General features: G+C 41.6%; 2 protein-coding genes across 3 annotated transcripts in view; one reads left to right on the top strand and one right to left on the bottom strand.

Moving 5' to 3' along the window:
* The window catches only part of LOC105355269 (uncharacterized), a 208977-nt gene that overhangs the window by 124981 nt on the left and 62974 nt on the right, over positions 1-21022 (top strand). The window lies entirely within an intron of this gene.
* Positions 16133-21022, bottom strand: part of LOC110016686 (NLR family CARD domain-containing protein 3-like) — a 28181-nt gene continuing 23291 nt past the window's right edge. Inside the window, exons 8-10 of one of the 2 annotated variants that reach the window (XM_078934883.1) lie at positions 20476-20652; positions 18002-18175; positions 16133-17688 (exon numbers count right to left, since the gene is read on the bottom strand). In XM_078934883.1, coding sequence (XP_078791009.1) covers positions 17667-17688; positions 18002-18175; positions 20476-20652 — 373 coding nt within the window. In that variant the 3' untranslated portion in view covers positions 16133-17666. Of the gene's footprint in view, positions 17689-17723; positions 18176-20475; positions 20653-21022 lie in introns of those variants that run through there. The other variant, XM_078934882.1, reaches the window with a different exon arrangement.

The raw sequence follows: 21022 nt of genomic DNA, 5'->3' as shown, positions 1-21022 counted from the left end.
ATTTTCTAACTTAACTTTTATTTCATTTCTTAGAAAAAAACAGCCGCAACTTCCTGCTTTTTCCACCACAACTATCACCAAAATGCACGTGAGATTGCGGGCGGGGGTGGGGGGTGGGGGGGGGGGCTGTCGATCAATACAGACCATGAATTTCTCCTTTTTTTTTTTTTTTGGATGCTGGTGTGCCGCGGGATTTTTGTCAAGGTTAAAGTGTGCCATGGCTCAAAAAAGGTTGAAAAACACTGATCTAGACCCACTAGACAGTGCTCTGAACCTTTTTTTCTTCAATGATTTGTGATCTTCACTGAACTCAAACTCAAACTTTATTTATTTATATAGCGCCTTTCATTTTGGTTAACAACACAAAGCGCTTAACATAAAAACAGATAAAACAGTCATAAAAAATGAAAGTTGTTCAAAACAGAAAACAAAGGACAATCCCACAAAGAAGGTACCCCTCCCTCACCACCCCCCGCCCCCATCCCCACCAACCCAGTTACCCCAGTAAAACAGTGAACAGAAACAAATAACTGCAGTTGAAGAAGGTCTGGCTTGGTACTGCTGTGAGGAAACGATATCATGGGGATCCATTCATTCCAAGGCCCAGCCCGACCACAGGGGCCATTACCGCAGCGCCCGCCCAACACAGGGCAGCCCAGGGCCCCATCCATGGCTATTAGACCACAGAGTGGGACCCCAGCCCGCCCAACCAGAACGGGCACCACAGCAACGGCACGCCCTACAGGTCAAGCTGGTGGTGCCCAAGAACGATGGATCCCCCAGAGGAAACACTGGAGTAAAAAACATCAGAATAAAAAATAAAAATGATCATAAAATAACAACAATAAAAATAGAAAAAGATAAAAAATAAAATAAGATATAAGAATGTTAGTAATTAAAAAATAAAAAACGTCAGTGATTAAAACATAACCTAAGCATCATTGGTAAAATAACAATAAAAAGATTTGCATATTAGAAACAAAGATAATAATAGTCCTTACAAGAAAATAAATAAATAAATAGATAAATAAATAAACAAATAAATATGTAAATAAATACCTCAATTAATAAATAGATGAATAATAAAAGACATAAGGAATGATCAAAGTCATATAAAAGCCAGACTAAAAAGGTGGGTCTTGAGCCTCTTCTTAAAAACCTCTACAGTCTCTGCGGCCCTGAGGTTCTCCGGCAGGCTGTTCCACAGGCGAGGACCATAATGGCAGAATGAAGCCTCACCATGTGTCTTGGTCCTTACCTTAGGGACAACTAAGAGGCCAGTGCCAGAGGACCTCAGGGTCCGCGAGGGTTCGTATTTTAAAATAATATCATTTAAATAAGAGGGCCCAAGACCATAAAAACATTTGTAAACCATTAAAAGAACTTTAAAATCAATCCTGAAACGCACAGGGAGCCAATGCAGCGATCTTAAAACCGGTGTAATATGTTCCCGCCCTCTGGTTCTCGTCAGAACTCGCGCCGCTGAGTTCTGTAGAAGTTGTAGATTTGAGATCGACTTTTTGGGTAAACCAGAGAGCAGGGCATTACAGTAATCTAAACGACTAAAAATAAAAGCATGCATTAGCATCTCTGTGCTGGCAAGAGAGAGGAACGGGCGGACTCTGGCAATGTTTTTGAGATGATAAAATCCTATTTTCACAATGTTTCTGATGTGAGGGATAAAATTCAGCTCAGAGTCAAAAAGAACGCCCAGGTTTCTCACACACTGAGAAGACTTAAAATTCCTAAGTTTGGGTAAAATCATCTCTCTCTTGTCTTCAGGACCAATGATTAAAACTTCAGTTTTGTCCTGGTTGAGCTGCAAGAAGTTTTCTGCCATCCACAGCTTTATATCTAAAATGCAGTTTAAAAGAGTGTTGACAGGTTCAAGGTCATCAGGAGACACGGCGATGTAAAGCTGTGTATCATCAGCATAGCTGTGAAAGTCAACGCCGTGTCTCCTGATGACATCCCCAAGAGGCAACATATACAAGTTAAAAAGTATTGGACCCAAGATTGAACCCTGGGGAACCCCACAACCTATTTCATGGACTCCTGAGGAACGAGTATCCATACTAACAAAAAAGTGTCTATCTGTGAGATAGGAGTGAAACCAGTTAAGAGCAGTTCCTGAGAGGCCGACCCGACTCCTAAGTCTGTCAATTAAAATCTGGTGATCCACTGGTGTCCATGGATTAAATGAAATCTTTCCACCTTTATCCACCTTTGTCATGGTAGTGAGAACACGTCAATGTAAGCGTGGGGTCATCTAAGATAGCACAAGGGTATTAATGGGTCCATTTCATAATGGTAATGCTCGAAACACCGGACCAGACCGTACAGTCCCACTCAGTGAAAACGAGGCTTTATTTACAGTTTTTATTTGCAGTTACGTCAAAATGAGTCTTTCTGCATGTCTGGATCCACTGCAGCCATTTCTGCTGGTGAATCTTGTTAAGTGGAGGACGAATACAAAGTTCACGTACAACTGCAAACCTCTGCAGCAGAGATCAGAAATGTTTAGGACATGAAGAGCCAATTCTAAAAATGCTAAATTCTAAAATACAAAAATATTTCCAATAGATCTAAAATTTTAGTTAATTCAATTACAGCAGATCACATAGCTTTTTAAACATGTTTTGGAGTTAAATCAAAAAAGTTCTCTCATATCAATATTTCAGAAGGAAAATAGGTCAAAGTTGAAATAGTACTGTAACCAGTAGCGGTTTTAGGCACGGCCTATACAGGCGATTGCCCGGGGCGCAAAAATAAAGGGGGGCGGCACCGGCGGCTCAGCCCTTGTAAAATAATTTATGCACCACTATTGGTTTACTTATGTCACTGAGTTTGTAACAGCCTGAAACCTGGCGGCGCTCCTGCCCCGCAGCTGCGCTCTCTTTCTCCTGTCTTTGAGAAGAAGACGCAAATGTGTGTGAAGAAGGAGAAGGGAGGGGGTGCGGGGTGAACACGGAGCGCCGCCGCATTTGCGCATGCGCAAAACCTGGCTGGATCATCTTCAAAGGGGGCGACGGTCGCGGGCTGCGGCCCAGTGCTTGATGAAAAAAGAAATGTGTGAAGAAGGGGGGGGGGGGGGGGGGGGGGGTTGGTTCAGTTCAACTGTGGGTTGCTTCCAAATGAAGTGGCCAGGTGGGGGACAAGAGCGGGGGGTGGAATCTACTATATAAAAGTTTTTTTAAAGTCAGTCATACGGTGGCATTCTATAACCTAAATTTTAATGAAGGTATAAAAAATTAATGCTTTTATGGGTTAATTTTGTGTCACGTGCCTAAATAAAAAATGGGAACACAAAACAATGTTGTCACTAAGGCAGGGGTCAGCAACCCAAAATGTTGAAAGAGCCAAATTGGACGAAAAAAACAAAAAACAAATATGTCTGGAGCCCCAAAATATAAAAAGCCCTATAATGAAGGCAACACATGCAATGTGTATCTATATTAGCCTACTGTCAAAAAGACGAAGTTGCTTCAAACACATAATGAGCATTATTTACGATTAAATGTTTATTTGCCCTGCAGTGCATTCTGCGGAGAACGACACGTCACCGCTCTGTTGGGCAAGTTTAACTTAAATACAATATTGTAACGGCCCAGCCGTGACATCATTTGAGCGGTGAAGATAACACCAGTTTGCCAGCGTAGTGGGTCATTGAAGAGCTGTCCGTGTCCTAAACACCAGATAGCTTCAAGCAGACATACATAGATAATGCATCGAAGTTCCTTTTCAGCCTGTTTTTTCAAGCACTTAAACAGCCCAAACAGCATGGATCTGACTTCAATTCACAACACTCTCACTCAAGGTTTTACCCCGAAACTCCCCACTTCCCATGAGCCTTAGGGGCTGAAGGTGGGGCTAACTAAAATGTCACTAAAATATCAATGAATTATGTTTCATTGCTTTGATAAAATTAAAGAAATGTAATAAAGAAATCCAATTTTTGATGTCATTTTTATTTTGAGGATTCGAACAAAAGAATGCTCCCCTGGCATATCTGAAGTTTAATTTGTAAATTTGTGTTTTGTATTGTACTTTCGTTTTGTACAATAAAGTTTAAAAATAAAGTAATTTTGTAGTGGCAGTCGTGTGCATTTCAGGTCTGTTAGCAGCAGGGGATTGTGGGACGCGGTTTCCTGATCTAATTAGGGCTCAGCAGGAGCGTTTCTGTTTGCCCAAGTTTCTTTTCATATGGCAGTTTTGTTGTTCCACCTTAGTTTATTCTTCCTCTTATGTTGTTTCTTTATGTTGCCCCATGAGTGTGGAAGGGAGAGAGATTGATGAGTCCTCTGCAATGTTCAATTTGGTCCGCATTTGAAGTAAAGGGACTTGTTATGCGATGAAGGAGACTATGCTCTTCGTTAAGCCTTCTTCCTGTTGCTCTCTGAAACTGTTCGGAGGCATGTAGGGGACACGGACGTTTCATCAGCGCAGTCAGTTGATTGACAGTTCAGCTTCCAGACAGCTTGGCTTCCGTTTTGCCCTCTGCAGGTGACCTACCTGCTTGACGTTACAACGTTTTTTCTACGAATTCTTACAGCATTGGAAGACGTTAATAATGCTTGTGTCTTGTTTTTCCTCCTACAGAAACCATATTTAACTAGAAAAATATATTTCTCTCCCCCATCTTTTTTACATTTTCAAACATTTTTGAAAATGCTCCAGGGAGCCACTAGGGCAGCACTAAAGAGCCGCATGCGGCTCCTGAGCCGCGGGTTGCCGACTCCAGCACCAAGGTGACAGTTGGTTTAGTCGACGGACTTGATGCATTCGTGAGCACATTTATGATAAACGGCAAAAACATCTGACCTCTGCAAAAATAGTTTGCGTAATTGAATGAAATATTTCACGTGTTGGTCTGAATGCATATGTACGCATGTGGGAACATTATTTGTATTATGTACATGTTGACATGTTTTGTATGTGAACATTTTTGGAGCCAACAGGTATGTTTACAACATTTTAGTGTGTGTGTGGAGAGGCCCCACCCCTTTTAGATTTGTATTACATCTGAACCTGACAGTAATGATCACAACCATCCAGCTAATTGCTCTATGCCCCCCCCCCAATATTTCTTTCTCTTCTTCCCTCCTTTCCTTTTCTGTCGGGTCCAACAACAAAGAAATTAAGAAATATGAATAAAGTTTAACCTAAAGTACAAAAGGGGTTTTATTCAACCATACACCTAGTGTGTCAGAAGATTCACAACCCCTATTGCAAAAGTAAAATATGTCCAACACAAGAGGCCTTCAGCTCTTGTCTGTTTCCTCAGCTGCTGGACAGAACAGGTTCAAGAAGAGACCTGACAGTAGCAGAGAGGAGTGGCGGAGCTTCAAGCTGATTGACAAATAGTTGATCTCAGTGACTGTAGAAGAGCTGGAAAAAGGTGAGGTCATGTGACCTTCCTCTTTCTTTTCTCCTCCTTCCAGACGTGCATGACCCCCCCTCATCTGTCATCTGCTGACACTGAAGCAGAAACTCCCGATGGAGCTGAAGGGAGGGGCCTGACTATTTCCTGCAAACAGCTCCTTCTGATCATCAGCCAGACTCAAAGGAACAGAGAGTTTTTTCACATGCAGCTCAGGAAAATGGCTGACAGTGAAGCTGAGAAGCTTTTCTTTTTTTCCTTTTTTTTATTTTTATTTTTTTTATTGAACAATTGCAACATACAAAACAAGAAAATACAACAATTATGCACATTTAATGTACAATAGAATTCTGAATACAGAACAAACGTGTTACATTCTTTAAAAAATACGAATTATTAATAACAAACACAAAAGGGAATAAAAAATAAAAAGAAACAAAAAATAAAAAGAGAAAAGAGAAAATGCGAGAGTAAATCTATGTCAGCAGTCCAAAAGAATTTCAGATGCTAATTGTTTTTTGAGCTTTTGTATTTTTTGAAGCAGAAATTAAGTTTAAATAACGCTGCAGTTCCAGTTTGAACACAAAGAAATCAGGTTTTTTATTGGAAAATTTTCTTTTTTGTAAATGAAATTTAGCCATAAATAATACCATGTTTACACAAAAAAAAGCATCACGGTCTTTGACATCAAAGCTATGAAAACCAAAAAGTATGTTTTTATAATAAAGTTGTATGTCAGCAAAAATAGATTCGGTAATAAACTTGCGAATGCTTTTCCAAAATTTGTATGTGAATTCACAAGACCAGAATAAATGAGAGCAGGTTTCAGGTTGTTTCTGGCAAAAAGTACAACTGGTGTTTATGTCAGCCTTAAATTTCGTTAAATAATGCTTTGCTGGATAAAATCTGTGTAGGAGTTTAAAAGAGATTTCTTTGACTTTATTTCTTAAGAAGTACTTTTGTGGTATAGACCAGACTTTTTTCCAATCAATGTTAGAAGTGAAATTAGCCCAATAATAGATAGCTGATGGAACAGAAACTAAATTATCTTGAAACAAAGCTGATTTTTGAGTTCAACTGTTTAGCGGAAGTGAAGCAGAAATTACCCAGAGGGGATTTGAGCACATCAGGAGGATGAAGAGTCAGAGGAGGAGCGCTGTAGAAACCCCTGAATAACATGCAAAGCCCAGATGGGACGGCATCAAACACTACTGCAAATTCTTTGGGAGTTATTGGTATTTTATACTGTATAGTGAACTCTGAATATAGTTATATAATAATCCAGGTTCTTTGAATAATTGATTGAGGAAAATTATACCATTATTAAACCAGTTACTTAAAAAAAGAGTTTTCCTTTTATAGACAATATTACAGTTATTCCAGATAATACAACTCTGTGGAGAAAAGTTGTGTTTGTAGATCAGAGCCCAGGCTAAGAGAACCTGTTGATGAAAATTTGACAGTTTCAAAGGGATTTTTGGAATACTATAGTTACAGCACAGCAGGAAGTTAAGGCCTCCTACCTTTGAAAATACAAAATGTGGAATAAAGTTCCAAATAGATGTGGGGCTATTGAGATATTTCTTAATCCAGATTACCTTGAGTGTATTGTTAAGGGCAGTGAAATCAATACATTTTAAACCACCTTTATCAGAGGTATTTAAAATAACAGATTTTCTGATATAGTGAGTTTTATTTCTCCATAGAAAGTTATATAATATTTTATTAATTGTATTGCAGACTGTGTTATTAACCTGTAGAGATTGAGCTGCATACGTCAAACGAGAGATTCCTTCTGCTTTTGTAAGCAGAACTCTGCCTTTCAAAGACAAATCTCTTTGCAGCCATTGGTTTAGGTTTTTTTTGGTTTTATCTATTATTGGAGAGAAATTTGTAGAACATCTGGATTCCATATCTTTAGTAATTTGAATACCAAGGTATGTTACAGAGGTTTTTACAGGAATACCTTGGATAGATGTAAGTAAACAGTTTTTAACAGGCAGAATTTCACATTCATTTAAATTAAGCATAAGTCCATAAGCTTTAGAAAAGGATTGGATAATGTCAATCGCCACAGCTACTTGTGAAGCGTCTCGGAGAAAGAGAGCAGTGTCATCTGCTAGTTGACTTATGAATATTTCCCTCTCAGCCACAATTAAACCTTTTAATGGACTGAGTTTGATATGTAGGTTGATGAGTTGAACAGAAAGAAGAAACAGATAGACCGATAAGGGGCATCTCTGCCTTACCCCACGTTTCAAGAAGAATCTAGGAGAAGTTCCGCTGGCGAGTTTTATAGAACTATTACTATTGACATATAAAGTTTCAACAGCATTGCAGAAGAATTGACCAAAACCAAATTTATTTAAAGCAGCAATAATAAAATTGTGTTCTAAAGAATAAGAGGCTTTATAAAAGTCTAGAAAAAGAATGAGACTGTCATCCTGCACGAGTTCTGAGTAATCAAGTATGTCTAAAATTAATCGAATATTGTTTGAGATATGACGATTCTGCATAAATCCAAACTGATTTTCATCAATAATTGTATCTAAGACTGGCTTTATTCTATTTGCAAGAATCAAAACCAATATATTATAATCACAGTTCAATAAGGTGATTGGTCGCCAGTTATCTAAGGAAAGAGGATCCTTTCTCGGTTTAGGGATCAAGGTAATCAGTCCCTGAGATAACGTGGGAGGGAGTGCACCCTTGTTAATGCTTTCTTCAAAAACTTTTAATATAAATGGGGCTAAATTGTCAGAAAACTGTTTATAGAACTCGGCAGTAAGGCCGTCTGTTCCAGGAGATTTATTTATTTTCAGATATTTCATAGCATCTGTAACCTCATTCAAAGAGATGACATCATCACAACAGACTCTGTCCGCTTCACTCACAGGAGTAATATTATTGACAGTGTTAAGAAAGGTAAGGGCAGATGTTGAACAATAGTTGGAAGAATAGAGTTTACTATAAAAATCAGAACAATATTTTGCTATGGTACTTCTATCATCAGAAATGACCCCATTAATATTTAATTGTGAAATAGAATTACTATTGGACTGGTGTTTCTCTAGCCTGAAAAGATAGGCAGAGTTCTGCTCTCCTTCTTCAATCCACCTTCTCCTAGATCGGATAAACGCGCCTTCTGCTTTACGTTCATAAATGTCATCTAACTTGTGTTGTAAGTCTATTAAAGCTGTTTTATCCGTTTCATCTAGGACATCTGTTGGCTTAGATGTAAGAAGAGCAATCTTCTGTATTACATCTGTCTCAACAGCTCTTCTTTTTTTTGTTAAATCAGAGCTATATTTTCTAAAAAAATTACCAAGTTCGTATTTCAAAAGTTCCCAATTATTACAGAATGAGTGTTCAGCTAGTGCTTTGTTCCAATAAAATTTTATTAAGCGATGAGTTTCAGAAATCACCTCCAGATGCTCAAGAATGGTACTGTTTAACTTCCAGTATGAAGCTTTAGTTCCAGAGGAGCTCAACAAAGGGACGGTTAGATGAATTGTTTTATGGTCTGAAAGCGGTGTGGCATGAATATCTGTTTTAACATTTTTTAAGTCTTTAGAAGTAAGCCAGAAATCAATGCATGAGTGTCTGGTCTGTGAGCTGAGAAGCTTTTCTTTCCATGCCTGTTAGAATCACAACGTTTGAAATCCACAAGATTCTAAAACCGAAGCAGAAGCTGAGAAAGGAGCAGATTGAATTATGAATGTGAACAAGTCAGAACAGCAGTTTGAAGAAGATTTCACCAGCAAACGGTAAACCACAATAAAGGACGTAACAGGGCGTGTCTGAACGGCTGCAGATTCTGCAGAACATCAAGGTTTCCTGCAGCTGGATTGAAGGAGTGCTGCCCCCTGGTGGACGGGAACTCAGCAGTGCAGCTTCAGGATGGAGTCGCTTCCAACACATCAGATCAACGTTCTGCTCTCTGCTAAAGAGACAGAACGTCTCCTTCTAAGAAGAATCCAGAGTTCCTGATCACAAACATCAACTGAAGCCCAAATCAGAGCTGATCAGACTGCATGGAGCCCAAGCTCCAGAAAAGAGGAGAGAAGAAGAAGTCGTCCACATGAAGCTTCACCTTAGAGGAAAAGAGGAGCTGCTGAACTAAAGTACTCGAGTACTGAGGAAGACTTTCAACCTCTGATTGATTCTGTAGAACATTTGGAACTAGAATGTAGAAAGTGCTTCAGTTCCATCAGCTGTCAGTCTGCTGCAGTTCCTGCTGCTGTTTGGTTGACTTCTTCAGCATTGAAACCTTCCTCTTCCTTGTTTCTAGAGATGAAAGCTGCTCTGTCTGACCTTTGACCTCCACAAACATCAACTCAGAGAAAGAGGTGAAAGTTCCACACAGACTTGGAGAGTTCTGCTCCAAGGACCACTGTGGATGAGACCCATTGATCCACTTTGTTCCTCTGCAGCATCAGGATCTGGAAACTCCAACGTCAGTCACTTCAACAGGAAACGGACGAGCTCAGAGTCAGAAGATGAGAGAGGAGCATGACAGCATCTGTGTTCAGGAAGAAACCGGAATCCAAAATGCTTCCAGTTTCCGTGTTTGGGATCTTCTGGACCTGTTGAAGGACACAGATTCTTTCCACATCAGGAAGCTGTTCTTCTGAACCCAAACGGCCTATATGGCAGGCCATTTTAACATTTAAAAGCTAGACTGGATGTGTGTTGCAGATATCTGCATTTCAGTTTTGCTTAGTCAAAAAGAACATTTCAGATATCCGCAACTACATTCTTCCTATCCATAATTGTAATTTCAGATATCCTCAAAGATATTATTCCTAGGACAAATGACATTGCTTTCACCATTCATTTGTATGGGGTTTACAATTACAGATATCTACAATTCAGTTGCAGAAATCCGCTTCATGAATTACTGATATCTGTAACTGAATTGTAGTTATCTGTAATTCCAGCTTCAGATATCTTTAAATCAAGTCAATTTAAGATATTTACATGTTCGTTTTCAGATATCTTAAATTAAGTTTTGACTAGACGTAATGACGTTGTAGATATCTCAAACTGGAGTTAGGGATAGTCATAATTTAATTGTAGATATCTATAATCAAGTTATAGATATCTTGAAATGAAATTTGAATAGAGATATCTGAAATTTGACATATCTGTAATTTTCATACAGCCTAGTAAAAATGTAATTACAGATATCTTGAATTAGAGTATTGACTAGGCGAAATGACGTTGCAGACATCCTTATGCAAATTAGGCCTGCATCACACTTTTAGGCGGGAGCAGAGCGTGTTGTTGTAATCATTCAAATCGCACTAGTGATAATGACGTTTGAGATATCTTTAACTGTCATTCTGCCTAGGCAAAACTGAATTATAGATATCTACAATTGTCATTTAAGATGTGTGATGAGTTGAATGTCGTTTTCTATGACGTCATTGCAGATATCTATAATTCAGTTTTGGCTAGTCAAAACTGAGTTACAGATATCTCTATCGGTTGTTTCGACTAGTCACAATTACGTTACAGATATCTTGAATTACAATTCCAACTATCCAAAATGTAATTACGACTAGTCAGAAAAACGTTGGTGATATCTACAATGTTAATTCCGGATGGTCAAACTTAGCTTTTTATTGTTAAAATGGCCTGCCATACGGCCCACAGTTCTATGCTGATGATACTCTTCTTCACCAAGTGAAGAAGAAGTGCACGTGCTGCTGCATGTGCTTGTCTGCAGGTTCCAGAGCCGTCCTCCTCAGCAGACACAGACACCATGGCTGCTCTTTGTGTCCACCTGCTGACATTCATGGACATGGAGAGGACAGGCTGTGCTCTGCTGCTGAGGACGGCGCCATCAGCAGCAAACGCCTCCGTTCAGCAGCAGGTCAGGTGGTTCTGTACGTCCTGGTTCTGGAACAAAGTCAGATTATGGGTTTCGAAAGTAACTGAACCCTGAACATGTCTGTTTTTTTCCCTGCAGGTGAATTCCAACAGAATGATCAGCGTTCTCCAGGTGCTCTCAGGAGGCGGAGCCTGTCTGATGCTGTGAAGGGCTTTGTGAGGATCTGTCATGGCGTTCTGGATGAGCTGCTGAGGTCTGTTTGCATCAAGACTCTCAGCTGCTTTAGTCAAACTGCTGAGCGATGGAACAATGGAGCCGTTTCTGAAGGAAGAGGATCAGACATGATGCTCTGCATCCGTTTGCTTCAGGAAGTGGAGGTTTTTTAGAGTCTCCAGACTGTTTCTGAACGGCCAAAGAAAAGCAGCTGATGTGGTTCTGTCTCCTACCAGCAGGGAGCGCTCTCAGCCGGACAGAACAGATCCTCAATGCTGCTCTGAGAAGGACTCTTCTGTTCCAGAAGCAGAGACTGTTCACATCCAGGAGAATCTGGACTCCAATGAATCCCAGAGAATCTCCTCTCTTTGACCAGCAGAGGGCAGCAGAACTTTCAGCAACTCTGGATCTGATCCCACAAAAACAATCCATGGATGATCAGATTTCAGAAGATTTGAAGGATCAAAGACAAAGATGTTCTGAAGAGAAGATGTGAGAAGAAAGTCCAGAATGAATCCACTCTGACTTCTCCTCATGTCTCTGAAGCTTGTGTCTTCATGTCTTCACCTCAGAGTTTCTTCTGGATTCCATGTGGATCAATAATATTGATCATGTTCTGTTGTCATTTTCCATCAGAACTTCAGGCTTTTCTCTGCTGATGATCTCTGAGCTGAACTTCTTGGAGGAATTCCTGAATCTGGGATTTGGAGCAAACAGCCAGAACAAAGGAGGTTTCCATTTCTTCTAAGCTCAGCCAGAAGAAAAGAGCTGAAGCTTGAAGCTGAAGCAGCATTTGCTCAGAGAATCTGTCCTCCAGACCAACAAGTCCCACCACAGCCTTGAAGACGTTTCCAGAAGCAGCAGCAGACTGTGTTCCCATGACGACGCTGAAGTCAGCTGCTGCTCTGCAGGAGAAAGTCTGCAGCTCCTCAGTCAGGAAGCTCTTTCAAGCTCGTGCACATCTGTCAGTGCAGCAGCAGAAAGCCTGTTTCCCTGCAGGAAGTCTGAGACTCTTCAAAGTAAGAGCCTCATGTTGGCAGAGATGGGTTGGATTCTTTGATGCTCCAGTGTCTTTTGGATTCAGGATGAGTTCATGCAGATCTAGAAATCCCACCATGATGATCATCCTTGAGGAATTTCAAAATAAAAGACTTCCAAACACCACACTCACTGCTGGATGATTAATACATTCATTCTTTATTTTCTGTCAATAAATAATATTTATCAATAAATCCTTGAGTCTAAATGATGGATCTAAAGTTGAAAAGAAGTCAAAGTGCTGACTCAGCACAGATCAAAGGAGACACAGATGATTTCCTGGAATGAAGAAAACATCAAACATCATGATGTGATCTGGAACTGAGCTGTTCTTCAGAAGATCCTCCCAAACATGGAAACTGTTGCTGCAACACGTGAAGGTTTGGTTCTGTTGCTAGTGAGATCTGATGGATCAGAACCAGACTTCTGTCAGCTGGAACTGGGGCTTCTTCCAGACCATGACATGTCATGTAATCAAATGGTGACTCAGGTTCACGTGATAAAAAAAGGTTGGTACTATTTCCAGTTGAGCATGCCTTCTGCACAGTTCTCAGTTAACGTCACTCATTTTTGCCCATTTTTAATGAACTGAAATACCTCCACACACGGGCCGAAACTCAATTTTTGAGTGACCAACATATTTTTTACCGTCCAAATGATAACACTATTTTACACAGAAATACATTAGGCGTTCGAGTTTTTTAACTACTTTCTCATTTATTTTAAAAAGACAAAAGCATAAAGGTCATGGCTTGTCCATCTGAAGATGATTAAGTGGATGAAAAAGCTCAGATAATACTTTCTCCACCGTGAGATGGTGATGAGATCACATATGGATGTTGGAAATATAGACGTTTTACTTTCATCTAACTTAATTATTTGCTTCAGTTAAGATAAATAATTTTTTTAGTTAAGTCAGCTCAAAAACAACATGTAGTTATCAGACAGTTATTTTACTTTCATTTAAATTAATTCAATTAAGTAGGGGTGTAACTTTGGTGCTGCTGTTAGATCGGCACTGCAAGGGATTGTGGGATACCACTCCCTTTGCCTGTCTGAACGGATTTGGGTTTAAGTGTGGGTTTTTGACCAAATGTGTTTAGTTGTTTAGCTGTTTTACTGTGTTTTGCCGAGTTATTTTGTCCTGTTATGTTTATTTCTTTCAGTACCACGAGTGAGAGGGAGGGAGAGGATGATGAGTTTATATAGCACACCTACAGTCTAGCAGTGTAATGTGTTACACTAATGTGTAATCTGTAATGTGTTACACTGTGGTACCGTAGTGCAGCCTTTCTCAAAGAGTGGTCCGCGGACCACTGGTGGCTGTGGGCACCCCCTAGTGATCCATAAGGTGGCACGGCGGCAACCAGGAAAGTTAATCTGCCTTAGAGTTGAACATCAACTTAAAATATGGATCAGTGGCTTAGGACAGGGTCGCTTAAAAGAAACTCAGATTAAACATCTGACACAACTGTAAAGGTGCTACAATTTAATGAAAATGCAAGTAGTTCTGTTAACAACGCTACGGAGGTCCAGGAAGATGTCGCTAACGTCATAGCGAAGTCATCAAAAGAGACCCCGCCACAAAGCTGTGAAACTCGCCATCAGCGTGAAAAATCCACCGCTAAAGTGAAACGAAAATATCACAGCGACTACATACAGTTCGGATTTTTTTGGACTCTGTGTTTTGTGCTATGAAACGTTAGCTAACGAGGCTATGAAACCTGCAAAATTAAAGAGGCATCTGGAAACTAAGCACAAGGAGTACCAGGGGAAACCTATTGGATTTTTTGAAAGAAAATGCGATGAACTGAAGAAACATATGATGAAAGAGACCTCCCAGTTTTTTGCACCTGGAGAAAATGTTAAGGCTACAGAGGCGTCATACAAGGTATCCCTCTTGATTGCTAAAGCAGGAAAACCTCATTCAATTGGTGAGAATTTAGTTAAACCAGCTGCAAAGGTGATGGCTAACATATTCTTTGGGGGAAAAGCCGGCGACGAAATTAACAGGATTCCTCTCTCCAATGACACCGTCCAGCGGCGCATAAAAGCTATGGCTGAAAGTGTCGAACATCAGTTGGTAACACATTTACGCCAAAGTCAGTTTTTCTCACTACAATTGGATGAATCTACCGACCTGGGGAATGAAGCAAATCTGTTGTGTTTTGTGAGATACATTTATGCCGGTGGATTGCATGATGAGTTTCTCTTTTGTCGTTCCTTGCCAACCAACACAACAGGAGAAGCAATTTTTCATTCACTCAATGATTTCATTGTGAAGAATAACTTGGACTGGTCAAGATGTGTCGGGATTTGCACGGACGGTGCAACCGCAATGACTGGAAAACAGAAAGGCCTCGTAGCGCGCATTGCCGCAGTAGCGCCATCTGCAGTAACTACCCACTGTTGCATCCACCGTGAACAACTGGCTGTGAAAAAAATGCCACAGTGCCTAAAATCAGTACTGGATGAGAGTGTGAAAATAGTTAACAAGATCAAAGCAAAACAGCTCAACTCGCTTCTTTTTAAAGCTCTGTGTGAAGAAATGGGAAGTGAACACACAAAACTTCTTTTTCACACTGAAGTTCGCTGGTTGTCGCGTGGAAAAGTCCTCACCCGTCTGTTTGAACTGCGAGATGAGGTAATGTTATTCCTGCACCATAGTGATGAACTGTACGACAGAATGCATGATTTCCAGTGGCTTGCAAAGTTGGCATACTTGGCTGATATTTTAAGCATTCTCAATACTTTGAATGTGGCACTGCAAGGGAAGACTGTCACCATCTTCAATGTCCAGGACAAAATTAAAGCTACACGCCTCAAGATGGAATTGTGGTGTGGCCGTCTCAATTGAAGAGAATTTGACAGCTTGCCAACACTCGCTAATTTTCTCCTTGCTGCTGGGGAGGATGTGGATGGGAGCACAGTTGCATCCTTCAAACAACATCTGCAAGACCTACACTCACAGCTTGGAATATATTTCCCAGAATTAGATGCAAGCTTTGATTGGATCAGAAATCCATTTGGGGACAAAACGCACATTGAGCAATTCACTTCCAAGCTTTCACCAAGAGAGGTTGACAGCCTTGTGGACATTGCATAAGATGGGACACTGAAGACAACTTTCAGGGAGAAAGGTTTGACTGACTTTTGGCTCCACATCCAACCTGAGCATCCCGAGCTGGCTGACTCTGCTCTGAAGCTGTTGATGCCGTTTCCAACTACTTACAACTGTGAAGTTGGATTTTCCACACTTGTTGGCCTGAAAACAAAGCAGCGCAACCGAATCAGTGTGGACTACAATATGAGACTGAAACTCTCCAGTTTGGAGCCAGACATTGCTTCACTCATGGCCCAGAAAAAGCAGCACCATTCTTCCCATTAAGATGGAAAAAAAGACAGTGAGTGAGTACAGACTTTGATATTGGTAAAGTGAGTACAGACTTTGATATTGGTTAAGTGGTCCTTGGTCTGAAAAAGTTTGAGAAACACTGCCTTAGTGCTTAGATATGTAATGATAAAGTCTGAGAAATGACAAAAGACTCAATTTATTTTGGTGCAAATCCATTTTGTTTCATTCATTTTATTTTTATAGTAGTTCAAGAAGTACAATAAATTAAGATGGAAAACATTTAATTGAATTGGAGTAATATGACAGTTAGATAAATATGTAAATTTGAGTTGTAAAAGAAATATTGAGTTGGATAGAGGTAAGAAATTAGGTTGAAAATGTTTAACTCAATTACTTGATACCAATTTAATTAATTCATTTAAGTTGGATAATTTATATATATATATATGCGTCACAATGAAAATAGAACCGAGATAGAAACTTGTGCGTTTACTTTGTCTGTTCTTTTTCTTCAAGCAGAAACTCTTTCTTGCTGATCCATCTGTATTACTTTTTTGATGATCGTATAATCTTCATACGGCGTCATTAAAATCTCCAACTCCTTCTTACTGAAGTATAGCGCTGTCTTTTTTCCTCCAAGCGTTTCCATGGTGACTCCGGAAATTGGCGATCCATTGAGAATATCTTTATGTACATGCTGTGCACGTGCATTAACACAAGTCTAGCGTAATTACGCTAACTCATATCCGGTCTTTTGGAACCGACATACCCAGAGTAAGCAAGTTCAGGCGGATTTCAGCCAGAGTTCAGGGTTAAAGTCAGGGTAGTTTAACCCTTGTGCTATCCTATGACCCCACCCTTACATTGACGTGTTCTCCCTACCATGACAAAGGTGGATAAAGATGGAAAGATTTCCTGTAATCCATGGACACCAGTGAAGATCACAAATCATTGAAGAAAAAAGGTTCAGAGCACTGTCTAGTGGGTCTAGATGACCCAATGTTAAAGTGCCTAGGATAGCACAAGGGTTAAACGTGCCTTCTGGAATACTCCCCCGGTTTAGATAAACCAGTTCAGGTTTAGTTTGAATCAAGACGACACATTTTTAATGACACGTTTAAAATGTAAACTAACTCGATCCAGGTTAGTTTACCAGTTATTTAACAGTTGGCTTGTTACAAATTCATATCAGTGTTTATTTACATAAAATGATCAAACTTCAACTTCAAACTGAACTGAAAAATGTTATTTTGTATTTAGGATATAAATCTAGGTATCATGAGTTCTGGTTCAAATGTATTTCCCTATTTCAGAGACCCAGAGAGAGTACCATGATCCAACGCCTGACTACCAGTTTTCCTCTGACCCATGAATGAATCTATCTAATCCAGAAATATTCTGTTTAATCAAGGATTCCCTCAATCCTTGATTGGTCCATCCCAAACTCACATCTGTTCATCAAATGTAGATCAAAGAAGAAAGTGATGATCTAGAAAAGAATCTGTTTGTCTGCAGGTCTGTTTTTCTCCAGATCCTGGAGCTGCTGAACATCTGAATCCAACCCATGTTTCAGATCAACACTCCAAGTTAGAATAAGAAGAGGAAGTGCAGTTCTCCATCAATCCACCGGGGGAGCTGCAGCACAATAACTGTCCACTTGATGCTGAGAGAGACAGTGGAGCTGATCTCAGATCAGTTCATGCTGCAGCTCTGACACTCATCTCCACTTTCTCTGATTCCTCCATCACTCTGCTCTCCACCTCCCAGGAACACCGTCCAGTCACAACATCTCTGCAGACCAGCTGCTGCTGCTCCTCTCTGCTCCTCCAGGAGGAACATCAGACTCACCAGCCCACCCCCTCCCACCTGCAAAGAAAAAGCAGAGAGACATAGATGGAGTGTCTCCTGATCCTGGTCTGTCAGTCAGTGATGCAGCACAGAAGCAGAAAGAGCAGCAGGAGCTTCAGTCCTGTTCAGAGCAGCAGCTTCCTGTCATCTTCACCTGTTGGAGCTTCTGCTGCTCTGATTGGCTGACTGTTGTCCTGAAGCCTGTCATCATTCTCCTCAGAGCTTCACTGAGAAGCTGCAGCTTCACAGGAAACTCTGCATCTTTGCTCTCAGACTAACTTTAGGACCAAACATCTGGAAGCAGCTGGACTGACTCCAACCCTCTACTGACCTCAGAGTCTGCAGTTTGGAGTTTGGACTCTCCACCAGATCCTGGAGCTGCTGAACATCTGAAGACTGAAGGTTGTTGAACAGCAGGTCTAGTTCTGTCAGGTGAGACGGGTTGGACTTCAGAGCTGAGACCAGAAGAGCACAGCTGGTCTTTGACAACCTGCAGTTCTCTAACCTGAATCCAGAACAAAGAGTTGAGTTTAAAGACAAAGTTCATGTTTTTCATCCTTCACTTCTTCTAAAGAGTTCAGAGCTGAAGAAGATCAGAAAGTTTAGAAAAAGTCCAAAGATTGAAGCAACAGCAGCAGATCAGAAGACTCCAGCAGAAGCAGAGAAGAAGAACATTCAGGAACATTCAGGACAACATGCAGCTGCTTCAGGAAAGAAGTCCAGATGTGTGAAAGTCAAACATCAGCCTGTGGCTGCATCCAAACCAACTGATGTTTCTGCAGCAACAGCAGAAAAAGTCCACTTCCTCTTTCTGCTCAGCTCTTCTCCAAACAGCACTGAATCATGGGAGAATTTCAGCAGATAATGCTGGAAAGTCTTCATCCTAGTTTTCAGGAGATGATCTTCCAGTTCTTCTCTGCTGCAGCCCTTCAAGCAGAGACTTTCAGCTCCAACAGATCAAAGCAGAGAGAAGAAGGAAGTGATGAAGAAGAGTCAGCAGCAAATGTTGGACATTGATCCCTGATCCATGCCTTCAGCTCTGAATGAAGAGTCAGAAGCTGCTGGGAGCTTTGATGGATGATGTGATGATGTTTGTGGATGAAAAGGTGAGGATGTTTGTGGAGGATGTGTCTGTCAGAGCAGCATCCAGTTGCAGCATGACTCTGTCACTGTCTGCTCACAAACATCAGCCGCTGGACTCTCAGCTGCATCTGCTGAAACACAGCAGCAGGACTCAGAGTGCATGTGAGCGTGCACGGCTGCTTCTTCTGCACTTGTTTTAAAGGAGTCTGTTGGAGCAAAGACACAAAGAAGAGCTGATGGCTGCAAGCAGAACTTTGTGGAGCACAAATGTCAGCAGACAGCTTTGGAACAAGCAGCTGCAGGAAGATGTTGCTGCAGATCAGAATCTGGACATTTCTTTTTTTTCTTATTTTTTTTTTAACTTGTCCTGTCCAACAGCTGGGCAGGCAGATGAGAACTGAGGGCCTCTTGTGTTGGACATATTTTATTTTAACAACAGGGGTTATTAATCTTCAGACAAACCAAAGGTATGTATGAATAAACCCCTTTTGTAATTGAGGCCAAACTTTATTAATTTCAATCATGTTTAAAAATCTTTGGTGTTGGACCGGACGGAAAAGGAAAGAAGGAAAAAAGAGAGGGGGGGTAGGAGGGTGATAATAGGAGGGGGGATAAGACCATGACGCAGCATAGAGCAGCAAGTTTACTGGTTGATTATCATTACGGTAAGGTTAAAATGTAGTACAAAAAGGGCGGGGCCTGTCCACACACACACTCAAATGTTATCAACACACCTACTAGCTACAAAAATGTCCACATGCCAACATGTACACAAAACAGATAGTGTTCACACACGCATACTTATGCCTTAAAACCAACTAGTGTGAAATATTTCAGTCATTAAATCATGCAAACTATTAGTGCAAAGGTGAGCTAACACCTGTGCTCAGGTGAGTGTTTATGTTCTTCTAAAATGGATGGTGGAATGTGAAAAGAAGGAGGAGGAGCGCTCAGCCACCCCCACACCCAGACCCCCGCCGCAACAGCAGCGGCAGCCGGAGCCCCCCAACGCCACACGGCAGCAGGCAGGGAACAACCGCCCCCCGGGCGACCACATCCGCCACCCAGGCCAGGGCCAGCAGGACCGCCGAGGCCCCCAGAGCCAGAGAGCAGTGAGGCATGGGGGGAAAGAGAGCGCCGCCCCAGCCCAACCAGCATCCCCCCCGCCCCGAAAAGGGTGCCCACCACCCCAGACGAGCACCCCATCACCACCCAGGAGTTCTGGGCATCCCCCCGCCCCAACCCCAGGTACGAGCCAGGACCCCCCAAGGGAGACCTGCTCCGCACTCCGGGCAGCCACCCACCTGGCCCACGGTTGGTCCAGGGAGGAGCAAGGCAGGGGCCAGCCGCCCCCGCCCAGGAGGGGAGCACCCCGGGGAAAAGGGGGGGCCCACAAGGGGTGTTGTAAACATGGCCCGACCAGGCTTGGCCGCAGTTGGAAATTTGGCAGGGCCCAGCGCTCAGGGGCAAGGACCAGAACCAGACCCCCAGGGACACGGACACCCCCGACTCAGGTGTAATGTGAACCCCCCCCCCCCCGCACGCGGAGAGAGCACCGCCGGGCCCAGGAAACCGGCACCCAGGGGACACGGCCGCCGTTGCCAAGGGCCCCGTACCCCCCACCAGGGAAGGGGTAGGGAATCTGGACATTTCTGCTCACGGTGGGTAAACACAACTTTGTCATCATATTGATCTGAACACAACTGAAACATGGAGTCTGACCTCAGAGTCTGCAGTCTGCAGTCTGGACTCTCCAGAAATCCACACAGATGAAGAAATCCTGAATCCTGCATGTTGTTGTTGTGGCTCAGGTCCAGTTCTTTCAGATTAGATGGGTTTTTCTTCAGAGCTGAGACCAGAACTTTACATCTGATCTTTGACAAACTGCAGTTTCTCAACCTGCAATCAGACAGAAAAGTGTGTTCAGGAGCAGTGATGCAGCTGGAGGTCCAGGAACTTGGTACATTCAGTAAGATGGGAACCGCCCTGATGACAGAATGAATTACAGATTACATTTTTCCCTGTTTAGCAATTTCTCTTGATGATTCATAAAAACTTGTAAAAGAGACATTGAAGAATTTTCTAAATACAAAGCTAAATTAGACAGAACACTGTTAAAAACATTTAGCACAGAAAATTCTCCTCTGTGTTAAAGAGAGATAGACAATGACTCCAGATTTTTTTAAAAGAACATGGATTACCAGATTGACCCTGAAAAACTCATAACCAGGACTGCTGCTGAACTATTTCAGATAGTTAACTGCACATT

Source organism: Oryzias latipes, chromosome 2 (assembly GCF_053564925.1).
Source record: "Oryzias latipes strain Hd-rR chromosome 2, Olatipes_Hd-rR_3.1".
In the NCBI taxonomy this organism is placed as follows: Eukaryota; Metazoa; Chordata; class Actinopteri; order Beloniformes; family Adrianichthyidae; genus Oryzias; species Oryzias latipes.
Note: the sequence above shows the minus strand (reverse complement) of the source record. Positions and strands in the feature narration are given on the sequence as shown.